The following is a 17,669-nucleotide window of genomic DNA, read 5'->3' on the forward strand; positions in this document are numbered from 1 at the left end:
AACTCAATCTACGACTGGGTTTATCTGGATGTTTTCTTGGATTTCAGCAATCCCCAGGAAACCCAACTTAACAGTTGCTTACCTATTTCATTTTTTTATCATTTGATTTCTTGTCATATTTAGCTATGTTGTAATGAATATAAGTTATTTGTCTCATCATGGTCTAAGCATTTGATGAATGCCTGTCTGTAGAGAGGCAAGGTATTACTTAGTATCGTAAAATCTTTATATATGTCGGAGTCAGTTCCATACTAAGTATTCATAAAGATTATTGAAACTATAATTACCCCAATCTTATTCTTCTTGTTTGATTCTGAAATATGTTGTGTTGATGAGATTTGTACAAAGCTTGTAATGTAAAATCGGGAAACCCCAAATCATATTATTACAGGGGTATGAGCGACGTAACCATTTTTAAACGAAAGGGCTTGAAAATCCCCGATTATACACAGATGCAAAAGTGTTATAATGTGTCATTACAAAAAACCCTAAAAAGGCAACATAAACTGGGTATCTGAAATTAAACCTATTTTACTGTCTCCTGCATTTAATTATATACGGCAGCTATACCAAATTGGCAATAGCATTATCTCGTTTTCAGAATTCAACTTAATATTGTAGTCTTGTTATAAACAGGACTGGCATGCCAACTTTTACGAAAGTTGTAAACTGTATTTATGTTTTTTGTTTCGACAATCTTTTAAAATTGAGCAAAACCTAAATGTCCCAATTTAGAGTTGCTTTTCCACAATTAAGATGTTGGTCACATTCCTTAAAAATACAAATTCGTCACAGTACAAAGAAACTAGATAATTTGTCTGGTTTGTAAATCTTCAAGTATAGAAGATGAATATAATAACATTAACATTATCTAAAACTTCGCAAAACAGTATGTTCCTAAAAAAGTACTAAGTATATCCAAATAGAAAAATCCCAATACATCATTTGCTGTTCAGTTTAATTGTATCGTTTGTTGTTGCTTTAACAATGCAAATATACAACGTACACAGCACAATACGAATAAACAAACATCGTGCATTCAGAAATACATGCAGCAGTATTAAGGCAACAAGCGCTTACCATTTCTTATGAGACTCGTTTAAGTGGTGAGTGCTGTCGGTAGAGCAGGGCATGCTTACCTTTGGTACCTGGTGTCATCAATGATTTTGCGTGATCAAGTCATATATCTTTCTGCACCACGTCGCCTTTTAGGCCCAGTGGAATATGTTTTGGCAGATAATCGAGACTGGTTATTCTCTGGCCTTGGCGTTTCAAAGTATTTAGTAGGACCACTGAAAAAGGATTTGCAATAACGAAGACAACTGGGATGAAAACACGATATCCAATCAGACCGCCGTTCTCATTTCGAATGGCTGACTACGAGAGTAGACGCCTTGATAGATCAGATAATGAAAAGATTTGAGACTGTATCCCTGACAGACACAAAATGACAGATAACCACAGAAATTGTTGCTGCCGCATTTCGCTCTTGCAGTAACAGAGGCATACAGACGAGTCAGCCTACACAGTATCAAGTAACACTGCACATCGCCGCAACATGAAAGGCTCAGCGGGGCTGGGGAGGGGAGTGGCGGGGTCGTTTAAATTAGCTCTGCATCGGTAAGTGTTTCAGTTTAAAACAGTGTTTGACAAAGATATGAAAGTACTTGGGAGAGATGATTGAAAACTTTGAAGCAATTCAAAATATTCATCAGCGCAAATAACACAGACGATGACGATAGAAGCGACCACGCTTTCGAAACACATTAAATATTTGCTTTTCCTGATACATAGATTAATTGGGGCGGTCGGGTAGCCTAGTGGTTAAAGCGTTCGCTCGTCACGCTGAAGACCCGGGTTCGATTCCCGACATGGGTACAATGTGTGAAGCCCATTTCTGGTGTCCACCTGCCGTGATATTGCTGGAATATTGCTAAAAGCGGCGTAAAACCATACTCACCCACTCACTCACTCACATTAGAATAATTGATACCCTTATCATTAAGAAGAGGATGGCGCTCCGCATAAAGGGGATAAAAATAAGATAGATAGCCTTGGTCAGCGGATCCATTCCTAAAAGTACCGTAAAACTATATACTGTCGTGAATGTGTATATTGGCCCATCAAAGTTTTCAAATTACAGTAACAGCTGATTTGTTGTACGGTAGCTAAAACGGTAGCTACTAGTATCTGCAAAAAAAACTACATCTTTCTTAATCACTGACATGATGATGTTTTGTTGACATATATATATATATATATATATATATATATATATATATATATATATATATATATATATATATAGTTTCTAAATAGCATAATGTGATACTCTTCTATTTCGGACTATGAAATTACTTTTCAAATTGCTCACGAGCTATTTGTAAAATCTATATGAAATGACTGTCAAAGAGAACAATGTTTGATAATTATCAGCGTCATAATTATTTTAGATTCAAGTGTTGTGTTATCACTACATTCATACGTGGATGTATGCACTGTTACGTGTCAATTCCCAAATTGAAACAATACGTTCACCAAGAAATACTAGCATGTACATAAAAGAACTTAGAATAAAACCAACAAACAACAAGTGTATGACACAGCTAACTAGATTAACGAATCAATACAAATTATTGGACATCAATGGCACTGGCAGCATACAATAGAGTGGTACAATATTTAATGGTAGTCTGAAACACAAAACATGATAGCAGTGATGATAGCAAAAAGTTCAGTGATAATAATATTCGTCTATTGGCAACAGTGGTCAAGCTTCCGCGATTGGCCTATGCTGGGAATCGGGAGTGATATGTGATATATATTCAAAAGAATGCTGGTCTTGATGACTATGTCAGATGAAATGTGAGTAAGACAGGCACGCGTTCGCTCCACTTATATAGTCTAACTGGCGTCCAACACTTTCCACACAGTGCCAGAACCAGTCCAGTGTCATTTGAGCGTCACAGAATATTCCATACTTTTCTATGACGCTTGACATCCATCCATGCTATTCCGGAAGTTTACAAACATCTAAATATAACAAGAAACCAGCGCCAACACTATTCCGCGCCGCGGGGAACTTTAGAATTTTTTGTGTGCATATAGTAGTGAATATCAACTATAAATAAGTCCTATAAAGCCTTAAGAGATAGGCACGTGGGTCGCTTTTTTGTCAATAGACATAAATGATGAAATATGTAAATAATGCACGCAAAGTAAAATAACATGTATCAAGGGCCGTAATTCTGTAAAGAAATAATTGACGCAACCAGTTGTCGAACTCAGTCTTGATAAGTATCTCTAAGATAAGCATGCACACTTTCATTCATGTAACTTCAGGAGTTTCAGAGAAAACTTGTCTCCACTTCTCGCAGTATGAACTAACTTGAAAAGCACGGAACAAGGGCCATAACTTAGCCTAATTTCCCTATAAGCTTCAATTCTCAAATTTCAGTCTCAGTTTTCTCTAAAGCGAAATTATCTCTCGTTCTCACCTTCAATTCTCTTTTCTTTTTCTTTCTCTGCTTCCAATCTCAATGTTCATTTTATACATACATACATACATGCATACATACATACATACATACATACATACATACATACATACATACATACATACATACATACATACATACATACATAACACCACCAAGCAATTGTATGTATTCAGGGGTGGTTTCATGGATAAATTCTTATTTTGGAGTCTAAGATGACTTGATTGGATTAGTTACTGATAAATGCACATGACTTGTTTATTTTTGGACAAACTTTAAAAAGTGATGTTTACAAAGTATAAACTTCGTCTTTGACGTTTACACGATTTTTGAACTACTATTCATGGGGAATCCCCTAGTGGAACAATTCTCTATTCTCTCCCATGCTTACCACGCTCGTGAGGATCTGCAATTTCGGTGCCTATTTCACTCAAGATTTCATTAAACACTTGTTTAAATATTCGCATTATCCCCTGGATTCAACCGGGACAAATATGTCTCTCGTCTTCTACTCTCACTTTGAAGTCAAATAAAATTCAAAATACATTATGGAATTGGAACTACTTTGTTCTGCGTAGGTGTGAAAAAAATATCCGCTTGTAGATCACTGCATTCAAGTGTAACGGCTAACGTAAATCGTCTAAAATGTGCATCACAGTACATTTGGCATACCCTCAACTGCAAAATACGAATTTATGAGAAATGAATTTCACATTATGGTGGTTTACTGGAGTATGAACGCTTTGAACGGTGAAAATTGAAATCGTGTTGAAACGAAGGAGTTTACACAAGATTTTAACTGGCACGGTTTCACCGCAATGTGAATTTCTTTTCTTAAATGTATTCACGTTGTGTAAATGATTATAACGTTAATGACCACATATCAGGTACTTGTGGGGATCCCGATTTACATAAATCCCTACCAAATGGTTCTGTTGTTGCGTGGTGTCTTGCCTGTCGTCGTACCTCACTGTCGTTGGACGATGCTTCTCTTATTGGTGAAACTGTTACGGTCATTTACTGGCCATATAGGTGGAATATTACTGAGTTTTGCATTAAGCAACACATACGAATCACGGCTAACCTATAACCAATTGAAAGACTGGAACATACTACTCATTGTATCAGTGTGGCAATACAGATCTCCACATGTCTACTGTGTCGGCCAGGAGTGAGTGAATATGGTTTCACGCCACTTTTAGCAATATTCCAGCAATATAACGGCGGGGGACACCAGAATTGGGATTCACACATTGTACCCATGTCGGGAATCGAACCCGGGTCTTCAGTGACGAGCGAACGCTTTAACCACTAGGCTACCCGACCGCCCTCCGACATTTTGAACACTTAAATATGCAACGTTGGAAATTCTCAGCAACGATATTTATATATCCCTTAAATGACTTATGTTTTAACAAAATAAATCGGCTGTGAATTCAGTACTAAAGAATATTATCATAATAATAGTTTGTTATATTACAGAACCAGTAGTTCAGGGAAAGATAGGTAATCATATGCATGGAATGGTTTTGGACGTGTCTTAGGCATACATGATAACCATCACCCAATGCTTGTACCCAACAGTGTGGATTGTCGTATGTAATTCAATCCCCTCACTCTTTTTGAAAAATGAACTGGTATATCTCTTAAATGTCGTTAAAATGATACACCACGGACCGCTGCACTATTACGAATGCGGCGTTCAGCAATATTCATTCACGAATTTCAGTGATTAAGTTTGAGTTACATTTTACGTCGCATCGGCAGCATTTCATTCAGGTTCAAATGTGAAGATAAAGTGGTTGACAATAAGTTATAGTAATACTGTATATATTTTCATTTGTTTAATAGTATTCGATTCCGGCTGCGTCATACACTAAGGGACTAAAACAAAGACTGGTCGGCTCGGAGTCAGTATACAACTATACGGGGTATTCATATAATATTTCGGCATGGTATCTCAGTGAGCTAGCTCTATAAATCGGCATCAGTCCGGACTAGTACAAGCAGCCACACACACACACACACACACACACACACACACACACACACACACACACACACACACACACACACACACACACACACACACACACGCAATAATCTTGGACACGACGTTAACGAACACACACACCCCCCCTCGGCCAACCCCGCCAACCCACCCCACACACACCCACCGCACCCTCATTTAGGCATTTGGACAGAATCGATACCACTGATGAGGTAATATTTGATTGATGTAAATGTGCCTCCGTAAAAATAACAGTCGTTATCTCCCAAGGAACGCCATCGTCAATAGTGAACCTCAATTATATAATTATAATGTCTACGAGGATTCATGACCTGGTGTAGACTTGCAAATGATATAGATCTAAACTCGTCCCACAGTACGCTCCTAGTGACAGTATTGTAAATATTAGAAAGTTAAATGCAGGAATAAAAGCGAGGCCATTGCTAACTTGCAAACACATTCACGGTTTCAACGTTGACTCAAGGTAGATGATCAATGTAGTCTTTTTGTTCCGTGTTGATTTTACTGATAAGTCAAAACGCGCCCATCTTTGGGATCAAACCAAGCAGATAAAGGCGTATATTTACTTGCTTGCTGGGTTGTTAATTGAGGCTTTACGTCACAGAGTGCTACAATATAATCTGAATTGTCAATCTTTCCATACGTGGACGTTCGCGGCAGTGTCTGTAACAGCACGACGCCATGTTGGTGCAACTTCTGCTTTCACTTAACTGGCAGTCGGTTCTTGTCCTACACACGCAGAAGCTTGGTGAGTCATTTTAGATTGTCATTAAGTTCCATTCAGTGAATCGTTGCAAGAGTGAGTGAGTGAGTATGGTTTTACGCCGCTTTTAGCAATTTTCCAGCAATATGACGGCAGGGGACACCAGACATGGGTTTCCCATGTGGGGAATCGAATCCGGGCCTTCGGCTTTAACCCCACCGCCTCTCGCTGAAAGAGGTTAACAGATATTTTCAGGAGTGGTCCAGAGAACCTATATCATGGTTCTGACAATGATGCTTATGCTAAATTTATCCCATAACCGGTCAAGGTCCTTATTACGTGCTGCTTTCTTACTTTCCGAGACAGTCTTCAATCCCAAATGCATGTGAAAGTAGCAGTTTGAAATTGCACGGGTTTCGCATTCATTGAGCGTGCCTGAATCGTTTTTTATGACACGCCAATAACAGTTTTGACCATGTAAATTCTACGATCAATGCACTTATATTGTACCACTGGACATATAGGGATATAAATTGCCAATTTAAGGAAAGGATATATATTGTTAGATTGTGAACACGTCTTGATACCTTGGCTGCAGGAAACAGAATCCAGGTTGAAAACGATAGCCATAACACACCCGACATCATCTGGGGGTCAGAGGTGTATTTTGATAAAAAATAATTGTTTCGAAGAGTTTTGTATAAAACAGGTACTTCGATGATAGAAACTGAAATAGGGAGTATTCAAACCAAGCAGTTGGATTTTTGTCATCTATTGTGGAATGACACACCTATTATATAAATACGTCAATATCCCCAGTACCAGGATGTTTGATAAATCAAGAAGTGTCGTTTCTCGACTGTGGGCTAAGCACCGTGATATTGACCAGATATTGATCTTCGTGCCCGAAATCAATTTTATAGACATTTATCGTCATTACCCCTTATCTAATCATCAGTTCCCTTGTTTTCGTGGGTAATACAAAAGAAACGCAAGTGTTCTTAAGCAAATAAATAACAAACACGGAACCATAAATTGATTCGAGTTTTAGCATGTAGTGAAGCCTGATGGTGTTCTCAATATTTTTGGTTGCATTTTGGAAGCCCCGAGTAAAAACGCAACATAAAAAACGACTCGCCAATACGCACCATTTCAATGAATATGTTGGTATCATGCACCCCTTTCTCGCGAAATCGAAAATGCACGAACTGTTGTGGGTATAAAACTGTGGCCTTGGACCTAACTCAAATTCAGAGAAACCAGGCTATCGGACGTTTGGAAGCTGGAGAGTCTGTCCAAGATGTTGCCCGTCATTTCAATGTTAACATAACCACATTTTACCTGCATCGATACAATGCTACACAGACCACTGATGACCTTCCTCGGAGCGGTCGTCCTAGGGTCACCACACCTCGACTAGATCGGCAGATTACCCGTCAACACCAGCGACATCCGTGAAAGTGCTCGACAGACCACAGGAACACATAATCGACACATTAGTCCGGACGCTGTGAATCGACGTCTCCGTTCCAACAACCTCAGATGTCGCCGACCAGCACGTCGTCCTGTTCTCCAACCACGGCATCGACAAGCACGACCTCAGTGGGCACAGGGTAATCGCAGTTGGCGTCATCGTGAGTGGAGGCGTGTCATCTTCTCTGATGAAAGTCGCTTTTGTGTCTCCCATGCAGACGGAAGAGTCAGAATTTGGCGGCGTCGAGGTGATCGTTTCGCTGACAGAAACGTTGTGGAAAGGGATCCATGGGGTGGACCTAGCGTCATGATATCGGCAGGGATTGGACTTAATGCGAGACTTGGACCCATGTGCTTTCTGAATGTTGGTCAAGGTCGGGGACACGGCGTCACTGCTCAGCGGTATATCGACCAAGTGATCAGACCCCACGTTGTTCCACGTTTTTCCACATTTTCCAGCAGGACAACGGTCGTCCCCGTGTTGCCAGAGCTGCCATGGCCTTTCTGCAACAGCACAACATCCGTGTTCTACCGTGGCCAGCCCTCAGCCCTGATCTGAACCCCATCGAACACTTGTGGGATGAGGTTCAAAGGCGTCTGCACAATGTGCGCCCAGTCCCTACAACTGCCGATGAACTACACACAGCTGCTCTGGATGTGTGCAGGAGGATCCCTAGGGCCTTCACAAATCGTCTGATCCACTCAATGTACAGGAGATGTGTGGCAGTGATCAATGCTAATGGTGGTCACACCAGGTATTGACTGACACTTTGGGTATTGCCCAAAACCGTGTAAGCCCTTAACATTTGAAAAAACCCAATTATGTCATCTGCCTTTTAATCCATTAACCTGTCTTCAGTCAAATGTTTATCAATCTTGCCCTATTAGTATTTCTTGTCTTTACTGTTGAAAATAAATAACATTTATACTGCATACTCGACTTGCGTTTCTTTTGCGTGTGAGTATGCATGTATGTATGTATGTATGTATGTATGTGTGTGTGTGTGTGTGTGTGTGTGTGTGTGTGTGTGTGTGTGTGTGTGTGTGAAGAGTTAGTTCGGTCCAGCAGTATTCGAGTTATATCATGGCAGCTTAATGTGGGAGGAAAGACCGAAATGAGACAGCCAGCCAGCCAGTGTATGTTTTATCCATCTTGTTCATTGTTTTGAATTAACATTTATGCCAAACATTCCTCCAAAATGAAATAATCATCTGGACAAACGTTTTTACAGCCCTGGATAATACTGGCATAATAATCACAGCATACATGTAAACAATGGTGTCATACATAGAGACTTACCATGCATGATCAAAAGATAAGTTCGTACCTAGATGTAGTTTTCTTGCCACTCTAATATTACAGGTATCATTTGTTGCATAATTTCACGCTGAGTCTGGGTATCTCAGAACACCCTGTAACACCTGGGAAAATGCTGACTTCGACATGAAACAACATTCACTCACGATATTATATAACTGGTGACATACAGTTTCCCTGATAAGGGAGGATACTATGTTTCAGATTCAACGTTCTTCTTTTCCTTGGAAGCATCAGGTATATCGTATGTGAACTATGACATCAGCTCCTCAACAGGGGAACAGCTGCTCCGAATCTTACGAGATGTGGAGAATGTCCTCAAGCCCCACCTGCACGTGCTGCTCCTCTGTGACGTCACACCATCTGTTTCTGTTTTACGTCAATTGGTTAGCCAAGCAATACTTACATGTGTATGAATGAAAAAGTACATAAAACCCAGTAGGCACAACAAGATTGTATCAACGTTGAAACAACGTCTTAATTCAACGTTGAAACAACGTCGTAATTCAACGTTGAAATGATGTTGATTAGTGGTTGAACATTCAAGGTGAAATGACCTTGAAATCACACGTTGATTAAACATTGAAACCCTACGTTGATTTAACGTTCAGTCTCAGTCGTTGAAACCTGACGTTGATTCTTCGGGAGAGAAACCTTTGATTCAACGTTGAAATCAGACATTGCAATATAATGTCTAAATCAATATTTATTCCGCATTGGACATCAATACTCATGACATCCACCAGACAGTCTCCCCATCACCAATTCGTCAAGGGTCCAAAGATTGATATGCTGAAACTTGATTGTAATGGACGATGATTAAGCAACTACCACGCTACTCGTAAAAACACTTTCTCTGACATTAATTTCCCCAATTAAAGTCTGATAACATCAGGATTTAAATCATGAAAACTGAATGAAAAGGGGAAAGTTGGAGAGAGAAACAATATTTCCAATACAATTAAAAGATACTTCATGTTCCAAAGAATTTGCAACTTAAAATCCACAGGTATTAAGCCTCACATAATGATGGGAAACATAAGCTTTACGTTACCACAATACTTTGATCACCACCAGCAGGAAGAACAGAAACCCCAAAGTTCTTGATTATATCCTATTTCATTTCTAAGCATATTTTTGTATAATTCAACTAACCTGGGTGGAAATCAACACTTTTATTAACTGTATCTTCATTGACAACTGAAAATTCAGGTCGAAATAACAGTGCCAGTTGACGTTAAAACAACGTTGGAACTTCAATAACATGTTTTCATGGGTAGCATTTGTTACGTTGATTCAATGTCGAGTCAAGGTTTCGACCAGGAATCTACATTGAAACGCAGTGTGCCTGCTGGGAAATAATTTTAACTTAATGATTAAAACATAACAGTGGATAAAACGCTGATCTCTTTTTGAATATACATTATCAGATATATCATTGTGAGAACCAGCTTTCTTTACCAGTCAGTACTGTGTGGAACAAGATCCAACTCCTCGGTCGACTGGTGTCACATGTCAAGGGTGCTGGTAGTCGGGACATCAGAGGATTTACCTGTACTCCTGGACAGCAATATTCAGGTGGAGAACGTGGCGTTGCTGGAACTGCCGACAGAGAAGCGTTTCATGGTAAATCCGCTCAGGGTGATTAACGTCAACAAATACAAATTCAATCCTTATATTGATAGATACATAAATCATAACATAATAATCCATTTAAACACCACACTTTAAGTATTTCAAGCGAACTACATGTATATTAACGCGGAGAGGTACTTTTGTCGTCATGTTATCTGTCCAAAAAAATCTCCCAAAGTCCTTTGCTTTACAAAAGTCATGAAAAGGTGGCCACGGCAATGTCATGCATCTGAAACAGAACTTATACCACGTGAAGCAGCTGGAAAGAAAGAGTATTGGATATGGGCTTGTCATACTAGGGCTACATGAGCTGCTGATGACAGGGAATACCGCTTGAGGTGGCTCGGTTGGATTGACGATGCATATATGCCTACACGATAATATGGACTTAGTGACGTCGTTTGGTAAGAACAGCATTTTCTGTTGTTACAGCGAATGGACACTTCATTCTGTCTGGCCTGAAAGCCTGCGTCATTCATGGACTGACTCGTACGATAATGTCGTCTATTTGACGTTATTTTTAGGAATTTCCTTTAAGTTGTTCTGGACCGCCTTCGTGGTCTTTTGGCAGAGCGTCCGCCCTGAGGGCGGAAGGTCTGGCGTTTGATCCCCGGCCGCGTCAATTCGAAAGACGTTAAAAGGTGGTACTTGTTGTTACCCTGTCTGGCGCTCGGCATTGAGGGGCTTAAACAACGACTGGTCGGCATGGAGTCAGTATACTGTGTCTGAGTGGTGTATTCATGTTAAACTGCGGCATGGTATCTCAGTGGGCTAGCACTATAAATCGGCATCAGTCCGGATTAGTACAAACTGACGCACACACACACACACACACACACACACACACACACACACACACACACACACACACACACACACACACACACATGTGCATGTACGTCGCTATGTAAGTGCATTAATCTTGGACGCGACGTTAAACACCATTTCACCTCACCTTTAAGTTGTTCTGAATCCCTCCGCTCGATTGATAACGTATTCACTCGACAAACTGGAAAATGAACAATAGTTAGCTTGGTTGTGTCCATCTAGGCGAAGTTACCCGTTAATGTCACTATTTTACTTTAACTATTCAATATTGGAAACAGAAAACAAGAACGAACTGTGTACATATCCTTGGCATACTAAACATAATTGTCACCACCAACGCATACACATGACTGAAAACTTTCATGGATTTATTTTAATACCTTTTCCATGTGTTAACGTTTGAAATGTCATTACTTTCGTGTTGTGTGTCTGATAACAGGGACATAACACAAAGCCAAGGATGTGGACACTGATGTTTCGTCCCAGAGGAAGATCTTTCACAGACGTTGCTCTTTCTGATGAAACAGCCACAAATCTGACAGAAGTGTTCCCCAATGTGAAGTTTGGTTACAACGGCAGACAGCTAACTGTCGTCATGAAGGTGACTCACGCCGTTATATCCTTGGCAATACAACAGTAACTACGTTACGGTCATGCTATTTGTGTCTACCGATATTAATTTCGTCAATGCTCTTGCTTGGACCCTAACAAGGAGCTAACATGTGTTATTCAAACTGGTTCGACAACATTTTCTTTTCTTTAATGCCGCAATCAGCAATATTCCAGCTATATGACGGCGGTCTGTAAATAATCGAGTCTGGACCAGACAATCATGAGCATCGATCCACGCAATTGGGATACGACGACATGCATCAACCAAGCGAGCCTGACCACCTGATCCCGTTGGTAGCGTCTTACGACAAGCGTAGTCACCTTTTACGGCAAACATGGGTTGCTGAAGACCTATTCTACCCCGGATCTTTACGGGTGCAATATCAAATAATGATACACCAGCTGACCGTATACTGCCCCAGCGGCGGCACCGGTGGCAAAAAGGCAAAGAAAAATATCCACCTGAACAAACAGGGGAACATAACATATGATACAAGTCACAATAGAGAATCAGTTTGGAAATATCATTTTAAAAATGTTGAAAGGACGTGAACGATGTAAACCTGGTCAAACGGCTTATGAGCATATGAGTGATATGGCGACCCTTTTTGAAATCATCATAGAAAGAGCATACTCACTGGTCTTGATTGTATCCCATAAGTTGTGAAATGTAGACACACAAAGCTGGAGCTGCTGGAATATTTTAAAAAGGTTGCTGGACTTTTAGAAAGTCATCCATCTTGTTGTTCAGTCTGGGTTTGGGTAGGGTGAGCAGGCTAAGGGCGTGAAGCTCTGTGTGAGATGGAATAGGGCCAGGTTCATTTATACAGCCTTGTGTGTATAACTAATGTGTTGCTATAAGTACACGAGGATATTTGGAATTCATAACAGGACCCAACCTTTTCCTGTCACACTTTTCACAGTAATTCAATGTAGTTCTTACTGACAGCAGTTTTACAAGTGGAAATATCCTTGAGATTTCATACAAATCGTAGATGACGGTTGATAACATATTAACAAATTTTATAATTATAATTCTGTACAACACATGGTGATCATATCCTGGTACCTTCAGCACAACGGCTACGAGTATGGCTACGAGGCTGTGAATAAGCGAAGGGTGTTTGGCTATCCATTCCGTATAATGAAGATGCTGGCGCAATATATGAATTTCAGGTGAGTTCATTTCTATACCCTTATAGAAAGTGGAAAAAACATTTCCCGGAGCAACTATTTAAGATATTACACTCGCTTCAGTCTGATATCATTTTCTTTCTCCAGAGCGAAATAGTTTTCCGTTTATCCGTGGATAACTTGATATCGAGCAAGTGTGATGTTATATGTAATACCACAGAGTTAATTTGAAGAAGAATTAACACGGAACAACATTTTAGATTGGTTTATATAGCGATTGAAAGGCCAAGGTCAAGGTTGCACAGAACGCTTTAAGAATACCCAGATTTGGGGGGAAATGGTCTCTCCACATAATGTTAACAAAACAAATGTGTTCCATTGACATGTCATAATTTAGAAAACTATAATTCAACACTCCATCATAATCTCAGTTGATTTTCTCCTAATGAACTAGCACCCTTACTAACAGAAGTGCCAAGCACATTCGGTAACTGTGCACACGCAGCAGAAAGCAGTTTCCAATGGGAATTCAGACATTTAATTGAGAGACTGGACAGCGAAGATCTGTGAAAACAGTGCTTTAAATGCAAGAGTTATCAATACACACAGTTCCAAAATCCACTGTTAGATATGTTTTGAACGTATAGTAAATTATATGTTTCACTGGATGCATATGTGTCGTTCATACGTCTGACAGATATAGGCTAGTTGAAACCATGCCCTGATGCTGCGAACCTCGCCGTCGCTTTAGCTGCAAGGCCACTAATGACGAGTAAGGCCATGTAACAATGGCCACTAATGACGAGTAAGGCCATGTAACAATGGCCACTAATGACGAGTAAGGCCATGTAACAATGGCCACTAATGACGAGTAAGGCCATGTAACAATGGCCACTAATGACGAGTAAGGCCATGTAACAATGGCCACTAATGACGAGTAAGGCCATGTAACAATGGCCACTAATGACGAGTAAGGCCATGTAACAATGGCCACTAATGACGAGTAAGGCCATGTAACAATGATTAGTCAACGCATTTGTTTGTAAAAGAGAGCGCATGAGAACGAGATCCTGAGTGACTATGTAGCTCGGCGCTCTCGGGGACTAGCGGGAACCGTCAAATATCAAACAAACAACTCTTATTGCTCTTTGCATTTTAGACATATCTTTCGACCTATATCTACATTTTGACGTCGTGCTATGGTTTCGGTAATGAGAACTGTCTAACTGAATAAATCTGTCTGTCTGAAAAATAAAAATAAAAAATAAAATAACGTTCTTTGAAAGAAAATGATTATCAGCTGCATATGCATGCAAAAAGACAATGAGCTAACTTTGTATTTTCTGCTTTATATATGAACATAGCAAAAGGAACATAACTTCAGGTTTTTTCCTCAGGTTTGTTTGCACGTCCTGTATATCAGAAATCAAGATATAACTGATGGTGTGTGGCGAAGGTAGTCGCCTTGTAAAGGTCAAATAAAACAGACACAATCGGAAACCAAGAAATCACAATCAGTGCTCAGAATTATTATTTTTTTAGTAATATTCACAAGAAAACCAGGCTCATAATAAAAGGTAAAATCACAAAGTGAAATGATATTTTCGGTCCTCCTTCCTTGATGTGGAGTGAAAATGGTACTGCTTATGGCAGTAACTAGACTTCTGACCTGTCATTTTCAAGAATATTTGTCATCACGAATTGGCTGAAATATTACTAATGTGACGTTATATTTTAACTCACTCACTCACTCTAGAATATGTAGGCACGATTATAACCATGTAAGTCAAATTGAGACTTCATTACAAACGGAATGACTACATTCTTAGCTAGCATTTTAACATACTTATAAAATGCGTGTATCTAAAGTTACAGAGTTATAAGACCAAGGGAAGATGATTGGGGCAAGAACATTAATGGCACTTGGACAGGCGTGTTAGGAATGTTGCAGACGAGGGTAAGATGTATTATTCGTTGCAAACTGCCGATTCAAGAATTCATTACTGAATATATAACACTTCATTCGCTAGTTGTGCCAGATATAAGAATGATTCCAAAGACATACATATTTATGGTATGTATCGCAGACTGAATGACATCACAGCCCGTGTCTGGTATGATCATGTCTTTTAGAACCCTTACAGTTACTTTTGGATCTTATACCATTATCTTTTGGTAAGTCATAACAGGTAAGCTAAAGAAGACGTTGCGTGTTATTATAGAGAAATAAAAAAGTTTCAAACCTTACTGTATACCTAAGTAATGAGCGTTCCATATAGTTGCTAATAACACATTCTATTGCAATATGCATGTAGTTCATGTCTTTTTTTTTGTATATACGCTGCGATATAACTGGAATACTGAAAACCCTCACTCACTCACTTTTTGTATATATACAATCATATCTATTGTTGCAGGAAGCAGACCTGGCAGCTGACATGTTAACTATCCACTATGATCGCACAGCGTGTTTTGATTACATCCTTCCCCCAATAGGGGAAAGCAAACGAATGATCCTGTACAAGAAGGAGGACGTTGACGAGGACCATCTGATGGTCTTTCTCGGGGCTTTCCAGCCTGGTGTCTTTATAATGTTGGGAGTGTCTTTGATCATTTACATTGCTGTCTTGTCCTGTGTAAGAATTATTTATAAGAAGGGTGATCTTAATAAGAATTCAAACAACAAAAAACTTAACGCAAATGCACAGTCAAAAAACAGGCCTTCACAGAATATCATGCCAACAGTTTTTGAAGCTTACGGGGCTACTCTAAAGCAGGGTAAGTAAGCTCGTATTTCAAATTTATAAATGTTATTTTATTTCAGCTCATATCAAACAACCTCAGTAAAACAGTTTCCTTTTAATTTGTTATTATCTTTACCATCAATTTGTACAGGGTAAGATGGTATTCAACACTGACTCTTTCAACTGAATGGTAGTTTCGTCAGGATTCCCTGGTCTGGGTTTCAAATCCCAGATTCGCCTGTTTTAATGTCCTTTGTCATACGACAAGCCTTAAAACAATGTTTAACGTTGTATTAAAATCATCTCGCTCCCATGTAGTCCATGGTGATTACTGGATCCACCAATAGTTCATCATATGACTCCTAGTTCCACCTGTACCATATGTTCACGTATTTGTTCCGTCGAACAATTGACTTGCCTTTGTAAGTGTTTGTGACGGGTGCCACCGATTGGGCAGAATACTCTCACCTATTCGCGAACACCTGGTATTATCACAATTTCATAGTTATTCATAAACACGTGTTCTCGATATAATCAGAATCGTACAATCATCTGCTTTTGGCTTTCTTTTCGTAGTTTAAGTTTATGGTGCATATACCGTGCTACATGACAAACACATTTACATAGCTTCGTTGTCTACTTAGATATGATTATTTACATACAGGGTCCACTATAAGTTCATCACATGACTCGGAACGGATCTTGATAACTGGGTGGTGGATATTTACAACTATTATCTCTGCTGTCTACTGTGGGACCATTATGGCAACATGTGCTGTGGAATTAGCAAAACCGCCATTTTCAAACATGGCTGAATTAGTGTCCAGAAAGGATTATACAATAGGATATGATTCATCAAGCATCACCGAAAACATCATTCAGGTACAATGAAAAGTGTGTGCATATAATCACTGTAATGTCATTGAGAACACATTGCCAACAGTAACTACCAAAAACTTTAAATATCAACTTTAAAAGGTTTAGAATATTTTAAGCACAATTTATTTGCAGCTCTCATAGACTTAGGATCGAAGTAGGCAGGCATAGAAACATAGCCAGAGAATTGAGAATATGTGAGCAATGTGGTTTAAATGTGATTGAAGATGAGTTTCATTTTCTGTTAGTTTGTCCAAAATACGACCACCTTAGAAGAAAATATATTGATCTGCCTCCCACTCTACAAAAATATATAACGATCATGTCAACAACTGATAAAGATACTCTAAAAAAAATCTATCAATGTTCATTTATCATGCTATGTTAATTAGAATATGACCTGTTAAACGGATCTGTAACCACTCCAGAAAACAGAATTGTACTATGGGCCTGATGCCTTTCAGTATGGAATAAAAAAACACCTTAACCTACAACAACCAAAAAGGCAGAGGGTTAACTAATTGTGTTTTCGCTAAATTATTATTTTCAGAATTCAAATCTATCATATCTGGTGGCATTCAAACAAAGCATCAAAGATCCTGGACTACTCAGTAACAACATCACCAAGCATTTGCAAAAAGTCCAAGAAGGGAAATACGCTTTTATCACCAGCATGGTAATTCTACCCTTGGCTTATGCAAAGTGTCAGTTGGAAATGATTGATGCCAGACTTAGCAGTTCCTATACAGCCTTCCATCTACCAAAGTCGTCACCTTTTAAACACGATCTACAAGAACAGTAAGTACACGTATAGTGT

At 39.4% G+C, this 17,669-nt stretch overlaps 1 protein-coding gene across 1 annotated transcript; it reads left to right on the forward strand.

The window, feature by feature from the left end:
* The first annotated feature begins 6,210 nt into the window (after positions 1-6,210).
* Positions 6,211-17,654, forward strand: LOC139459140 (glutamate receptor ionotropic, kainate glr-3-like). The gene is made up of 9 exons (XM_071240590.1): positions 6,211-6,277; positions 9,228-9,409; positions 10,488-10,649; positions 11,926-12,087; positions 13,174-13,274; positions 15,102-15,189; positions 15,650-16,010; positions 16,641-16,858; positions 17,403-17,654. Exons 1-9 carry the CDS (start codon positions 6,211-6,213, stop codon positions 17,652-17,654), a joined length of 1,593 nt encoding a protein of 530 aa, XP_071096691.1.
* Positions 17,655-17,669: the final 15 nt, after the last annotated feature.

This window comes from Haliotis cracherodii, unplaced genomic scaffold, assembly GCF_022045235.1.
Source record: "Haliotis cracherodii isolate W230 unplaced genomic scaffold, xgHalCrac1.p SCAF_13, whole genome shotgun sequence".
NCBI lineage: Eukaryota > Metazoa > Mollusca > Gastropoda > Lepetellida > Haliotidae > Haliotis > Haliotis cracherodii.

What these genes read in the sequence shown, in the direction of transcription:
- LOC139459140 (XM_071240590.1), top strand. Translation starts at nt 6,211, where the DNA reads ATGTTGGTGCAACTTCTGCTTTCACTTAACTGGCAGTCGGTTCTTGTC. An exon ending in CGACAGAGAAGCGTTTCATG is followed by an intron (nt 10,650 to 11,925) that starts GTAAATCCGCTC and finishes GTCTGATAACAG; the next exon opens with GGACATAACACAAAGCCAAG. An exon ending in CGGGGCTACTCTAAAGCAGG is followed by an intron (nt 16,011 to 16,640) that starts GTAAGTAAGCTC and finishes ATTTACATACAG; the next exon opens with GGTCCACTATAAGTTCATCA.